Source organism: Tachypleus tridentatus, chromosome 12 (genome assembly GCF_004210375.1).
Source record: "Tachypleus tridentatus isolate NWPU-2018 chromosome 12, ASM421037v1, whole genome shotgun sequence".
NCBI classification, from domain to species: Eukaryota; Metazoa; Arthropoda; class Merostomata; order Xiphosura; family Limulidae; genus Tachypleus; species Tachypleus tridentatus.
In genome coordinates, this window is record NC_134836.1 from 46,053,451 (window position 1) to 46,069,900 (window position 16,450).

The following is a 16,450-nucleotide window of genomic DNA, read 5'->3' on the forward strand; positions in this document are numbered from 1 at the left end:
AATGTTCGTTGTATTTTGCAGTTTGGAGGATCAAGCTCTAGAAGAATTCTAACTCGGCCTTTGCAAGGTCGATACCGGTTTTCTGCAAAGTGCTATGATGGCGGAAGCATTGAGTTTCGTTGCCTCGTGCCACCCGACCAGCACCCAATTGCTGTTTCCATCATATCAAATGAGATGGCGAAGCCAATGCACTGGATAAAGGTTCACTATCAAAGAAGACGAACCTAACGAATAAAACTGTGGTATGTACAACTCCGATGTATGGTGATTTTGATGGATATATGCAAGTTATAGAAATAGTTGCTTACTACACCGTTGTTGGTGTCAGCCATTTTGTTTTTACGACGCTGGCTGTTCGGAAAAGTGTTAACAATACTCGAACAATTAAAGAAGGCGGGCGTTTCGCTGGACGTGTTACCTTTGCTAAACACGGAGAAACAGATAACCGCAAATGGAGCGAGCGTGCCCAGGTTATATCTATCCAAGATTGTATGTATAGACATATGTTTCAGTATGAGTATGGTCTGTATATTGACCTGGATGAGTTTATTTTTCCTGTGCAGCATGAAACATTACAAGATCTCCTGAAGAGCGAAGAGCGAAAGTTCTCTGGAGACTGCTGTGGAGAGTATCTTTTCAGACATGTTCTTTACTGTCTCGATTACCCATCGTTTCCTGTCCAAAACGTCTCTTTTCAGTTCAACACCCTGCTTAAAACAATGAAAACTAATAACACCGAGGGCTACGAAAGGTCTCGCTATATTACTAAAATTGCCGAGCTGGAACATCACGGCTGCGTGCATCGTGTTGCACACTTGTTACCGAGATCGAGGCGATACTTAGTACCCGACCAGATTGGTTTTAGCCACCATTACCGCCATGGGGTCAACTACGACAAAAGAATCGATTGCGGAAACTTTGCCAACCAAAGGAACAGCAACGCCACCGTTTACGATCAAGTCTTCCATTGAAATTTGGAAATAAAATGATCGAACTTGTGAAACAATGGGGAATACTTTCATAATTCTTTATTTTACGCTGATATTTGTATTACAATTCCGAGATGTCGATCACTCCGTCTTGAAATTTGACAGTGGAAATTAACTTTCGTTAAAAATATTTCTCGTGTGTGGTTTGTTTGTTTGTTCTTAAGAGCAAAGTCACGTTGGATTATCTGCTGTGTCCACAGCGAGGAATCGAACCCTAGATTTTAGCAGTGTAAGTTTGTAAGTAACTTACCTCTATCTCACACGATCCTATACAATAATCTTAAAGATTTGTATTCTTTGTTACTACATAAAAGTTTGTCTACATTATAACCAAAGGAAGATGACTTTGAAAGTGAGAAAAGCTTGCTCATTTACAGTATAAACCAAACTTATACACAAACAAGTACTTTGTAGTGATTCAATTTGCCCAGAAAAAAAAACTACATAGCAGTTAAACATATAAAACTTATTAGATCAAACAAGGATCTTTTCAACAAACTTTTATATGATGTTAAGAATGGGAATTGACTGATTAAACAGAGTTCAGCAAGCTCTCATCACATGGTCACTAACTACAACTGAATTGCAAGCAACAGTCCAAAGATGATGTCATACTTTTGAGGTAACACATGAAACAAATGCTATCTTACTATTTTAGAAGTTGAGAACATTACAGAGGTATATGGCAGATACAAATAACTGATAAATAAACTATTTTGGAAGTTTTTGAATAGAATCTAATAAAACACAAACCTTACAAATGAAAAATAAAACAAAAGATGCAGTTAAAGAGAATTTGACCTAAAGAGGAATGCTATACAATCGATATGATGTTTCATAAAATGTAAATCAGCCATTTAATATTATAGCTTAAAGTTGCCTTAAGGACAAATAACATTTCAAAATGTAGACTTTTTTTTAAAATTATTTTGGACAGAAAATAAAAATAACTTTGTGTGTGTGTGTTTTAGTCTAGCTTATAATCTGTATTCACATACAATTGACTGGAAAAACCATATACATAACACAGAGAATTAGTGGAGTCTGCCACTACTCACAATGTGATACACATTCAGGATAACATTTCAAACAAGCAAATTGTAAAAAAATCTTTTTCAATACACTTCAGAACTGAATACAACCACGGCTGTGTTCTTTCAGTACACTTCAGAACTGAATACAACCACGGCTGTGTTCTTTCAGTACACTTCAGAACTGAATACAACCACGGCTGTGTTCTTTCAGTACACTTCAGAACTGAATACAACCACGGCTGTGTTCTTTCAGTACACTTCAGAACTGAATACAACCACGGCTGTGTTCTTTCAGTACACTTCAGAACTGAATACAACCACGGCTGTGTTCTTTCAGTACACTTCAGAACTGAATACAACCACGGCTGTGTTCTTTCAGTACACTTCAGAACTGAATACACCCACGGCTGTGTTCTTTCAGTACACTTCAGAACTGAATACACCCACGGCTGTGTTCTTTCAGTACACTTCAGAACTGAATACACCCACGGCTGTGTTCTTTCAGTACACTTCAGAACTGAATACACCCACGGCTGTGTTCTTTCAGTACACTTCAGAACTGAATACACCCACGGCTGTGTTCTTTCAGTACACTTCAGAACTGAATACACCCACAGTTGTGTTCTTTCAGTACACTTCAGAACTGAATACACCCACCCACACACCCCTGACTGTGTTCTATGGTTTGATAGATCTCTTCCTATCTTTTCATCCATACCTTTGTAAAATTATTCTTTCTGCAGCAGTTTCTCTTGAGGGAAAGGGCTTGGTAGTTGTTTTCCTTCGGCCATGAGAGCTTCAATCTCCTCAACTGTGCGAGGCACACAAGTGAGCAGTTCCATACCATCACTTGTAACAACAATATCATCTTCAATACGAACCTAAAGGGTTATTAAATAAATTTTCTTCATTTAAGAATAATGTGCAACACACTCAAAACTTAGCTATGATATTGATTGATATAGAGTTTTAAAAACAAATGAAACTTAAAACAATATATCTTTTTTTTTTTTTATCTACTATCATGTTAAAAGTTCATGAGTATCAAGTACTAACATTTAATTTCAACTACATTTCAACTACCAAATGTATCAGTTTCTATAATACTTTGATAAATAACCAGATTGAAGCTCATATATGGTATAAACAAAATAACTTAGTTTTTTGTAAACTTTTCACACATGCAAGTACAAATTTATTATACATCCATCCTAGAAATAATGTGTCAATAAGCAGCATTTTTAAGAAAAATATAACTAAAACAATAACTGAACCCCTGAAACAGAAAAGCAATAATACTTGGGATTCTTTCTCTGATGTTTACAACTCTTATCATTAAAATTGTAAGAATTTAGACCACAGAGACAAAATAGGATGTTAAAACAAATGTGCCCAAAAACATTTACAAATTAAGGGATATTTTATTTCTTTTCCTGTTACATTATGGACATTAAATTGAATTTGACTAAATCACAAGCCATTTTATTAATCCCTTTTTGTAGGTGCTGTAATTTATAATGGTCTAGAGCACTAAATACATATATATTGTAGCGAGAATAATTACATTCTAATGAAGATAAATAGAAAATTAAGTAAAATCATAAGGAAGGACTACATTAAAAACAGTAAATCCAAACCTCTGACTAATTATACAATTTATTATTTTAACTCAAAAACAAACCAACACAAAAAAAATTAAACAAAAAAAGCTACATCAACTGAAAAGATCCAACGATACAAGCTACAATGTTGGATTATAAAATGTACCCTAGATTTTGGAAGTGACTGAAGAAGTAGGATCCACAAAGCAGTGGGGATACATCCTCTTTCACTGATAGTGTGTGTGTTTTCTTATAGCAAAGCCACATCAAGCTATCTGCTGAGTTCACCAAAGGGAATTGAAGTCCTGATTTCTATCAGTGATAGACTGATGTATGTGAATGGTCACTAACTATGCTGTACTTTTCATTACATTGTTCAATCTTTATGAAGTATAATAACCTTAACTAATGATAAATTGTGAAACTATAAATTAGCGTAGTGAGCTGGTTATAGTAATTATATTGCTGCAAATGTTAAAAAATGTAATAGAAAAAGATGTCTCACATGTCCTGCTCGAAATACTTTTCACCCTGTTACTTAAATTAAAATTAAAGAGTGATAGACAGTGTATACCCGTTACTATGTGGGTCCTACTTCCACAGTCACCTCCAAAACTTAGGGTACATTTTATAATCCCTGTTACTTAAATTAAAATTAAAGAGTGATAGACAGTGTATACCCATTACTATGTTGGTCCTACTTCCACAGTCACCTCCAAAACTTAAGGTACATTTTATAATCCCACATTGTAGTTTGTACCCTAGGATCTTTTTAAGTCGATATAATGTTTTTTGGTTTAATTTTTTTTAGCTTGTTTTTGAGTTAAAATAACAAATTATACATATATGTATGTATTTCAAACACAGTTGTTTCCCACCTAACAACTGAGACTGATCACCTTTTGAGTTTACATACAAAATATTTCTGTAGCAGCCATTCATATGAGTGTTTTTTGTTGTTTTGTTTTTTAAATCAACTTTCCATATTAAACAGACATGCAAGTAAATTTAAAAGCAGTATGTAGCTACATGTACAAAGTATTTTCAGGTCTTGCTTACAATACTACATATCACAGGATACATTAAATGCCTGGGTAAAAAAAGATGCACAACTACAACAATGAAATGAATTTTATGTTTCAAATAAAAGCAAAATAAAATATTTTTCAGTAAATATATATTTTCTGAATGGGATTGTTTAGCAATTATACAGATAGTTGTAAAAATTAAACTTCTGAAAAACATTTAGAGATTTAACTGGAGGCCTGAAAATATTTTCTTTGCCTACTTGCCAAAAGTAGACAAATGACTTAGTCCAAAACCTTTTTCCTCTTCATTATTTAAAAACTTTATATGTGAAAATAAACTCACCCCTCCAAAGTTACGAAAGCGTTCTACACATTCAGGTACGAGAAACTTTGCCAGTTCAGGATTATTCAATGTTTGTTCTAAAAGCTATATATATAAAAAAGAACAGGATAAAAATTAAATTTATATAGAATTTGTTTTTCTTTTCCAAAAAGAAACCCATATTTATATACATCGTATCAACATTATAAACATCTTACATGTTATCTATTTTTCACTGTATCACTTCATTTGTATAATGTAATTATCAGAATTTGGTAAGGATTCAGCTTTTATAAAAAAACAAAAAAGTAAATCATTTAAACCATCCCATAACATCTTGAAAGTTTTGTGTTGCAGACTTACATCTGAATCTTAAACTAGCTGCATTTCCCAGACTTAAATCTGAGTCATGGAAACATGCACACAATGTGTTTGTAAAGACATTTTTTAATAAAGCAGTTATTCTTGTATTGATAAAAAGTATTATATAATTACACTTCATATGTGAGAGCCATGCAGTAATTACTAACTAGTTAGAATAGACTGAATTTTATAGTTTTCACATATTCCCTATTAAATGCTAAAAAAGTTTATTTTTATTTTCCCTTTCCTTATTTTCATCCTTCAAAGCTCTACTGAAATAAATGGTTGAGTCTAACAATGCAAAATGCATATTTTGTCTTTATGTTTATTGGCCTTAAGATTTTGGCCAGCAGTGTATCATATTAGTCCTAGAGCATCAACAGTCCTCAGCTGTAAATACACTCACTAGAAACAATCAACCAACATATTACAATAACTATTATTGGAACTCAAACTAGTTATGCCTAAATTCTGAGCAACAGGTATGATCTACATAGTTCAGGAAATGTTTGAGCTTCAGAACCTATCACTAATTGAATCATTATCCATGAATCAACTTCCTAAAATGAATCTGTTGCACATTTTCAATCTAAAAGTGTTTTTAACAACTACATTGTACACTTTTCAAGCCACTTGTTTTCAATACATACAAATCAGTGATGTCCTCAGAAGACTTGCATTTAATTCACATCATATGATAAACATTCTGTACCCTAAATACAGAATATATTTATGGATCACCCAATTTATGTAGGATCACAAGTGTCTCATGTTAATGATTTGGCTATGTCAAAAAGCAGTCTGTTCATTGGGTTTTTGTTCTGTATTTGTCACAAAGTTACACAAATACTATCTATACCAGCAGAAAGAAGGGATTTTGAGTCAACTCTTGGGCTACTATTTTACCAAAAAATAGTGAAAAACTGTCACATTTTAACACTTTCATGGACAAAAGGGTGAGTATATTGACAGAGATTTGAGCCTGTGACTTGCAAATTGTGAGTTGAGTGCCTTAATCATCAGATCATGCCAGATATACAGTTTTGTGAACATGCCAAAGCTTTCATTTGTTAATGGGAAAGTTCAATCAATATTTGCTACTGTTGAAAAAAATAGAATGTGTTTCAGTTGACTCAGTTGCCTTGACAGTTCTGTACTCAAATACATAATCATGTCACGCACTGGTGAAATAGTGGAACTTAACATCACTTGCCAAAATACAATTTATCACAACACAGTGAATACATAATTCCTAAAATGTCTAAGAAAGGACTTTTTTTCTCAGAAGGGTACAACATTATTATCTTCCATACTAAACGTACATCCACAAAATCCCCCCAAAATGTAACATTTAAAAAATAAATCAAACCAAAATTAAGAGGAAAGCATTTATATTGCTTGCTTTTGAAGTTCCTATGTATGTTCTAGCCTACAATTCTTATGACTCATTGCATGCACGTAATTTACTGATGTCACACCAGTACAAATTGCAACATTAACAATCCCTTGTACGATATCATGATAAATGTCTACTTACTGACTGACAAACAAACACACTACTGTGTGGTTGTCTAAATGGTTACACGGGTAACCACCTCTAAGTAAGCCTTTGGTTCCCTTTCTGGGAAACAAGCTAATGTTACATGTATTTACACCTAGGCTTACATATTTTTCCTTCAAAAATAAAAAATGGACTTTCCTTGTGACTTGCCTCTAAACAAAGTTTAGAAGAATCACATGCGATTTAAAATTTGTAAACCTACCTACTCTGAGCCTTTTCAGTAGTTTCTGTAGGTTAATTATCTTGCATGATACATTCTTTTAGTAGTTATGGGTTTGTACCCTAAAAGACATGCAACAAACTTACTTCAAAGAAAGCTGCTCCAAAATCCTTAGATCTTCCCTTCATTGCAAGAACCAGAGTGTGAACTAGAATATTTTTTCTTAAAATACTCAACTTTAAAGTGAGTTGAGATCTTTTGATTAGAGTACCACATTCATTGAAAAATGGATAAGTAGCAGTCAAGTCTGAGAAAAAGACTGGCTTGTTCTGAATTTCCCAGAAAGCTACTCGAGGGCTATCTGCACTAGCCATCCATAATTTAGCAGTGTAAGACTAAAGAGAAGGCAGCTAGTCATCACCACCAACTGCCAACTCTTGGGCTATTCACATCATAATGCCCTCATGGCTGAAAGGGCTAGCATGTTTGGTGGAGCAGGGATTCAAACCCCATGAGACCCTCAGATCATAAGTTGAGCACACTAACCATCTGGGCATGCCAGACCAATGGTGAAAAGACAAGAAAGATGTTGAAAATTTAAAAATGTGAGGTAGATGAGGAAAACTATACCACAACCATGAGGCATTAAAGTCAAAACTGTTTCTTAAAAAACAGCTTGTTAAATTGTATCATGTAATGTATTTGTTTTCATTTAAATAGAAAATCATAAATTACTTCTTCTAACTATCAAATTTAAATTCAAAAGTCAAAACTAATAATTCAACTGCTGCTGTATTTAGTTTATAAATGTGTACATTAACAGATCAAATGTCAGTTACTTTTATAAAAGTTTTAAATGTTCTACTACTATTTAAATAAATACAAATGTGATGCTTTTTAACAAATATTTGACTTAAAAAAGTAATTATTTCTGTTTACAATACACCTTAAAACATTAAACAAAATTAAAATTCAACCTCACTACAAGAACTATGAATTATTACTGCAGGCAAGTTTGTTTTTTTAAATTGCAAATAATTTTATAGTATTAATTCCAAGTAATTCGTAAACATTCTATGTCATATTATATATAAAATAAAGAGATAAGTGATAATATTAAATAGAACTGCACAACACAAATATTAGATTAAGAGTATTTTGGGGATACTTTTCATAAACTAAGATTTTGCTTTAACACCAATTAATCTAAATACCAATCACTTCTCTGTGTAATATAATGTTAGTATTTTGTGTTCATGATAAGTCTGATATAGTACAAGTTATTCTTGATTTGAACATTAACTTACAGCATCAATAAAGTAAATTCCAGGTTCAATAGTTAAAACCATTCCCTCTTCAAGAATACGTGCTGTTCTTAGTGAACGCACACCTGGCTCAGATCGCCGGGGTGGTCCACCCTAAAAAAATATATTTTGTCATTTAAACCTGTCTTATACATCCTAAATATTTATATATGCAAGTTAGTGTGATAATGTCAGAAAGTTAGTCCTTACTACAATCAAAGTTACATGTTAATGTATCTGAACTTTAGCACTTCTTAAGAAAAAATGTCTCAGTATAAAGACAAAAAATCTTTCAGTTATTATACCTATCTCAATTTTGAAATTGTTAAAAACAATAAATCTTTTTACTCGTATTTTAAGTTAATAACTTTACAAGTCATTCAATGGTGCACTACTTTCACTGTTATAACTATTATAACTGCCACTTCCAAATGTAAAGTTTAAAAGACTGTATGAACAAACACAGTTTCAAACATTATCCTATGAATTAAATACTCAATACCAGCCAGAAGCAACAGTTGGTAGCTGTTGCTTTTTTTAAAGTTAGCATTTTGAAAGAATGTACTTGATCTGAGAACCAAACAACTAATAACAAATATAATAATATATTCTCAAATATAAATGTAAGTTATTGTGTTAGAAGCTGTATTATATGAAAAATGTATTTTTGACTAATAACTTTAAATATTTACTTCCGGATATCCTCCCACATCATGTACGTCACATCCCATAAAGTGGCCCAACCCATGGGGCATAAAAACAGCTCCTAAGTGAGCTTTCATCATTTCATCAACATCTCCTTTCAAAAGTCCATGACGTTTTAACTCTTCAAGCTGAGTACGTTCTGCCAGGAGATGCATATCTACCCATGAAACACCTGAAAACAATAACATAAAATCACTATGAAAACAACCATAATTACATCAGCATTTCAGTACAGAATTTTCACTAAGCCCAATAAAAACTTGCTAGGAAATACTTAAACTAGGATTTGGAAATGTTCTTGGCACATAACTCAACAGAATGGAAGGATGACAGAATTTTTGCAGTGATGAAAGCTTTAAATGTAATTCAGTAATTATTCAGCAATAGAAAACAATTAAAGTATACATCTGAACTACCAGGTGAATTCATTTACTTTTCCACATTTTCTTCTATTCACAAAATATAAAACTTAATTAAATGATTTCAAACATACAGCTCGAAATGAATGGATAAATGACAAGCTTATCTTTATTTTTTTACAAAATAAATCACCTTGGTTACAGAACATGGAACTTAAAATAGCATTGCTATTCTCTCATTAAATAATTTTCCCAAAAGTAATGAGACTATACCTTCTTCTTAGTCCATTTCTGTCAGCTTTAAAACCTTGAGAAAGTTCAACTAGATAAAAACTTAAAGTTAACTTGTATTCATAGTCACCAACAAGAATTATAAGGTGACAATAAAAAGTTCTGAGAAAAATGTCATGTAATGCACTTAATACCTAAACATCCAATTAACAATCTTTATAGAATTCATTACTTCTAAAACTAATTATGTTCCATGATCAAAACTACTTACAAATAAACAGCCTAAGTATAGACGATCCCATGTCACTAGTTCTAGCCAACATTTTTACGACAGATTGAATATTGAATCTCAAGTGATCAATTCAGCCTTACACCCACCAATATACTAGTACAGATATGTTAAAAACACAATTGCTGGATTCACATCTGCAGAACACACTTAGTTTTTTCAACAATGTTAACTCCGTACACTCCAACATTAAGTTCACCTAGGAACATGAGAAAACTAACAAACAGTATTTCATAACCTCAAGATCACAAGAATCAATACACAATTCAAAACAGAAATCCACAAAAAAATCACCCATACTGGACTATACATTCCCTAGGATTCAGCACATGAAACAAGAAACTAAACATTGATAAACCAAATAAACACAGCCACAAAAATATGCTCACCCAATAAAATTAATGATGAAATCAACAAAATAAAACACTTCATTAACATTAACAAGTTTCCTCCAAAAACCATTGAAAGAATTATACACTCACATCTAGATCAATAACAAACAAACAATAATAAATTCCAAGAAACAACAAAACCCTACACTGCTGCACACTATGTTCCCAATATCAGCACAAAATAAATAACCAACACTTGGAAAAAAATCTTAAAACACAACATTTCAGTAAACACCAATTTTTTTTCCAAAACCAGGTGCAAAACTAAAGTCCGTATTATGTAAACACTACACTGACAAACACAACACAAACAATATTTATAGAATATAGTGTAACAACTGTCATGATTTCTATGTTGGAGAAACAAGCAGAAAAATAAAAACTAGATTTGAAGAACACAAAAGAAACACCCTCACGCATTTTCGAACACCGCAAATCACATAAACACAACACAACCACAGAAAACACCTACATATCAATTAGGGATACAAATATAAACAAACACAAAATCAGAGAATCCCTACTTATACAACTAAAACCAAAATTAAACCAATATATAGGAACACCTTTATAACTATACTAATTAAATTTAACATCTAACTGCAACAACCCATACAGTCCTGTACCAATTTACACTCTTGCCCCTAAGACGTGCCCGGCAACGATCAGTTGTAAACTGTTACCTTGAAGATGACCTAGGAAGGTCAAAACGTTGTTCTCTGCTTATCAATAAAAGTTTTAATACCCATACCAGCTTTCTTGAGAAAACACAGATTATGTTCTAACTTCTAGTTCAACAGAATTATTTTTCATTATTAGAAAATTGATACATAAATGTCCAAGATCACAATGACGACATTTTGGATTAACAATAAATAATCATAATGCAAAAGCTTAGTTACTTACTTTAAAGACTAAACCTAAAAAATCTCTACCATATTAAAAACAATTACCCTTTACTGTATTAATTACCTTTTACTGTATTTTAGTTTACCAACCTGTCACATTGGTGGTTACAAGTTTACATAAAACTATTAAAATACACTTCACTTAAGTGTAATGCATGTATCTATTCTCATTTATACATTGTTAAGTTAAAAAATATTCTAACAACACTGCAAAAATTAATAAATTTGGAGAGTATTTTCCTACAAAAAATACACATGGTCTTTTCATTCCTACAATGACAGATTAAAAATAAATTTATTACACATTCAAAAGGATACCCAAATACATACACAAGAGAAACTTATAACCATCACCATAAAAACAAACTCAGTTTTAGTTTATATTACACTAACCTGGTTTTACAGCATTCATCACTGCTCGACTAGCATTGTAAACAGATTCATAGATTATTTTTTGATCTTCTGTAAATTTTCCATTGGCAGGAAATGAACAAGTGATGTCTGACGTGTAACAGTAGTAATCACAACCCATATCAAACAAGCTGTAGATCAATTATTGGAAACCATTACAAGATTACTATAAAATATAAACATATTAATTGTAACTCTCATTTCATAAACACTTCTTAAATAAATTATGTTAACTATCCATAATGTGACATTACAAAATACCTAAATCACCTCATAAAAAAAAACAAATGTTATTGCACAAAGTTCCAGAAAACTGGGAAAACCAATCATTTTTTAAGAAATAAATGAGCATATAAATTAGCCATGGTTCAATAAGAAAGTGAGCTTACACTAACACCATTATCTCCAAAATTAGAACTTCTGCTATTATTAATGACCTCCAAAGATATACACACATTAATAATGCACTTCAATTACTTTTAAAAGGTTCCTTCCTTTAGACAGGGTTGTATCCAATGTTCAAGAATGTGAAGAAACAGAAAGTTAACAAAAAAAATAATACTTTAAGTTTAACATATACACAAACATTAATTCCACAACTTCCTGACACACAATCATTAGATGCACGACTTTCTGCTAATATTAATAAATATAGAACTGTAAAAAAACGCCCAAGGAATTAATTTTTCAAAAAAAAATTCAAATGTGGCCCACTTTTGATATGATCAGCCTAACAAAACAAAAAAATACATGTATAATTGGATTCAAAAATTACATAGAAGTACCAGGAAACTTATACAAATATTCTTAAATGAATTACTTAACAGCTGTAATTAGTATTGTTGGTTAATGTAATGTTGCAGTTATTTGTTTTATTTAGTAACTAATAGTCAACATGAACTTTTACCACTAAGAAAAGATCCAATTCAAGATACTTTTTGGTGATGAAACACTATAGATACTTAACAGGCAACTATGATGCCAGATCAATATTTGAATGGTAAATTAGAAGTGAAAGCTTCAAAGATAAAAAAAACAAAACAACTAACACAAAATATAGAACATACATAAGAATCATAAACAAATCAGGAAATTAATTTCTATTGTTACCTTTTATCAAAGTTTTGTAAACATACGTTTCAAGCCATTAAGACTTATAAGATATATATTATTTAATCCAAAACACAGGGTGTTTGGAAAGTCACTGTGCAATTATGTAATCATATTTTATTCAGTCTATTTCAAGCCAGCAACAGATAGCGGTGTTTATAAACAAAATAAGAAGGATCCAAGCCTGTATTGATGCCAACAGGGGTCAAACTTTCAATATTGTTTATAATTGTCATTCATATTTACCTCCTGTATTCTATATTGAAAATATATTATATTTATGTTAATAAATATAAAAGTGCACAGTGACTTTCTGAACACCCTGTATAATATATTGATTGGGTCTTTGAAAATCTTGAATTATAAATCAAGTAAAATATGGGTAACAAAAATAAGCTGGAGATTTAATACCAAAATTTTAGAAAAAAAATAATTTTTAGATTTATTTTTTGAACAAAAATTTTATTACATTGCCATTACATTTTAGTTTAGAAACCTTTAGCAAAAAAGTAATTGTTCTGTTTAGGTTACACTCAAGTGAATATACAAACAAAATATACAATCTAGTAATTAAAAACTGGTATTTAGATAGACAAGGTGACTTTTTGCAGTATGTGTTGACTGCCAAGTATTTCAGCTGCTATAATACAACTCTAATGCTTCTTCATTTTGTAACTTTTTGCGTGACGCCAGTTTGGATCGAAAGTGAAACAATTTGTAAGTAGATCAAATGTATGTATGGTGCTGACATCTAGCGTTGAAGTTAGGTATTATTGAGAACGGATTAACTCGTCCGTGGTACTGTGTTAGCGATCAGCTAGGACGAATTATCTCGTTTACGACACTGAACAGGTCAATGGATATGATTTGAAACTGATTGTGGCTACTTACACTTTACTTGTAAAACCAATTTTGCTGGCAAAAAAATCACATCAATAGCAGATATAACTAAACAACTGGCATGACTTACATATGTAGCAGCATACATACTTTAAAAACGAGAAAGTCAAAAATAGGGGTATAACAGTTTGATCTAAAGGTAATTTGCTTTCAAGGGATATTTTTTAATAAAATTATTTAAACTAGTTGGAATCTTAGACGTATTTAGGTTGTTTCAGTAACAGGGTAGATTATACTCTGCAATGGTAATTTCCTTCTCTCTCATGTTATTCATAAACAGTACAGCTGGGAAAGAAATACTTCAGTGCATTTTGTGTGACCTTTCATGCAAGTGCAAGACATTATTAAAGTTTTTAAACAAATACTTATGGATAATAGATATAATCTATCATGGGAAATAAAGATATAGTTTATAATTATCTCACATGGTAAAAAGTCTACAAGTGTTTTTTTCTCATTTTCTTGAACACAAAACAAAGGAAAGCTCTTTACCACATATCTCCATCTCTCACAGTTTTATCATTGGGTGCCCCTGCATGACCATAATGGAGAACTGCACCATTTTCTCCACTAGAGAAAAGACGGATGAACAAAATTTAAATTTAAGAACTTCACATTGATTCATTTTTATTTTTAAAAACAAAACAATTCAAAACATTACATTATTTCTAGCCAACAAATTTATATTCCTAGAATGAGCAAGTTTTGATTTCTATAAAAAAAATTACATTTCTTCTGTTAGTGTTAAATGGAACATTAAATTATAACACATTTATATCACTATTAATTAAAAATTTAGATTGTAACAAAAAGGGTTAATATTCACAAAACATTAGCACTGAAAATGTTTCCTATTGCTAAAAATAAATTTGGACTTTCCTTGCAGATACATTCAAATTATTTTGAAACTGTTTTTTAAAGAAGTATTAAGATATGAATAAATGTTCAATGGCTAAACATTTACTTCGCTCACAGTCAAGCTGCTATAAATAGTTGGATTTGAAGAGGATTTTGACTCGCTGAGATAAAGATTGTCCATACAATTCCAATTGTATCAACTAGTGTTAGATATACATGTAAGCGTAGGTTCAAGTGGAAAACTTAGGCTTGAATCAAACATACAATTTATCTATATTTTTAAAACACGTTTTAAATCATAATTCATCCATAGAAAAATTGTACAGTAGTTTTACATGAGCCAACTAAAAAATTTTAAGCTTTTTAAAATTATCAAACACATGTAACTAATCAAAACTCTGATCAATATGTATTATTAATATCTACAAAAAAATAGAAGTTTATATATTTTCCTATGCATTTATATATCAATGTTTTTATATTTAATAGAATATAACCACAAAATATTGGGCTTTCAGGTCTTTAAATATACACTTGTAATCTAAATACAATGCTCTCAAGAATCAATGAGCATAAAAAACCCCACTAAACTACAAACTGTAAAACATATTGTGGTTTGGTGAGCATAGTGCCAATCTTGCATTATCAAATTACATTATCACTTCTCTCTGTCTTTCCACTTTCAACCACGTGTTTTGCTATTCTACTTGCACATGTTTCACTCTATCCTTTCCTCTACCTTATGTTATAGTCTACAATGCTTTATTTCTTGCTTTATTTCAATATCCACTTTGCCTTACCACCCCACTGACTCCAATTCTTAAATAGATCACTTACGTTAGAAGTTTTCTTTCAATAATGTGCTCTATTATTTTGTTTCATTTCAACTCAGAGATTGAAATATGAAGAAAAATGTTTGTTCTATTGTTGACTAATATTATTCTGCTTTGAAAGTCATCTCATAAGCTCAAGAATATTTAAATACAGTACTAATAACCTAGCAATTCATTTCCTCATGTTTATAATAGATTTAAGTTACTTTACATTTACTTTCTAGACAACTAGTTACAAGTACAGAACCTACAGTGTTACAGGATCATAGCAGCTTTCACTTTGCACAAACAGGCAAAATAAAAATTTTAAGTTTACAATTTTTGCTTTTGGATACCTAGACTGGTTTGTCATAAAACCTTTGATAGAGGTACAGACACTCCACCAGAATTCTATGACTGTGAAACTTGTAAATGGTCTACTATTACTTTTGTTACCAAAATTTTGCTTACCTGCCACAAATACAAGTGTATGACATGTGTCTCGATCCACCAGTAAAATAGCAGTAGTGTTGGAATATGCTGAAAGAAAAGAAAAACAATCAGGAAAATTAAATAGCCAATGGATATAAAAGTTGCAATGAAATTTCTGTGTGTTAAAAGAATATATTACAAATAAACAACATACTAGCATTTATTTAACCTGAAAATTAAAAAGCCCTGGAGAAAAAGGTCAGCTTACAATAACCAAAATGTGGCTATATGTATACAATATGTACAAGTCCTTGAGTCCTTTCTATTATGGCTGACATTTTTATAAAATTTTCTAGATTGATCTCCAGAAATTTGCATCACTTGCTTATTCTATATTATTCTGCAAACACAATCAATGCGCATTTATATACTCTACAGTATAAATATGAGCATCGCTTGCTTCCAGTGGCAGTCTAAGTTCAGCTTTATCTTCTTAAGCATAAGTGTATCCTTTGTGATATTTTTACCGAGATCCCTTTATTATGAGTGAAAAAAAGAAAGTGTGATGATACCGAGCCAAAGAAAAGTAAATGGTTGACATTAGAACAGAAATCTGAAATCATTAAATGCCATAAAGAAGGCGCTTCGTTTACCAAGCTCGCATGAGAAAAAGGAACAAAT

General features: G+C 31.5%; 2 protein-coding genes across 2 annotated transcripts in view; one reads left to right on the top strand and one right to left on the bottom strand.

Annotated features, from left to right (window-relative positions):
- Positions 1–257: 257 nt before the first annotated feature.
- LOC143235621 (uncharacterized) lies at positions 258–971 on the top strand. The gene has a single exon (XM_076473854.1). The coding sequence runs from the start codon at positions 258–260 to the stop codon at positions 969–971; it is 714 nt and encodes a 237-aa protein (XP_076329969.1).
- A 510-nt stretch (positions 972–1,481) lies between these two features.
- Positions 1,482–16,450, bottom strand: part of Dip-C (dipeptidase C) — a 38,408-nt gene continuing 23,439 nt past the window's right edge. The window contains exons 10-16 of the mRNA XM_076469146.1: positions 15,809–15,877; positions 14,160–14,237; positions 11,640–11,788; positions 9,055–9,239; positions 8,366–8,476; positions 4,996–5,079; positions 1,482–2,904 (exon numbers count right to left, since the gene is read on the bottom strand). Of these exons, the coding sequence (XP_076325261.1) occupies positions 2,752–2,904; positions 4,996–5,079; positions 8,366–8,476; positions 9,055–9,239; positions 11,640–11,788; positions 14,160–14,237; positions 15,809–15,877 (829 nt within the window). The 3' untranslated portion in view covers positions 1,482–2,751. The remainder of the gene's footprint in view (positions 2,905–4,995; positions 5,080–8,365; positions 8,477–9,054; positions 9,240–11,639; positions 11,789–14,159; positions 14,238–15,808; positions 15,878–16,450) is intronic.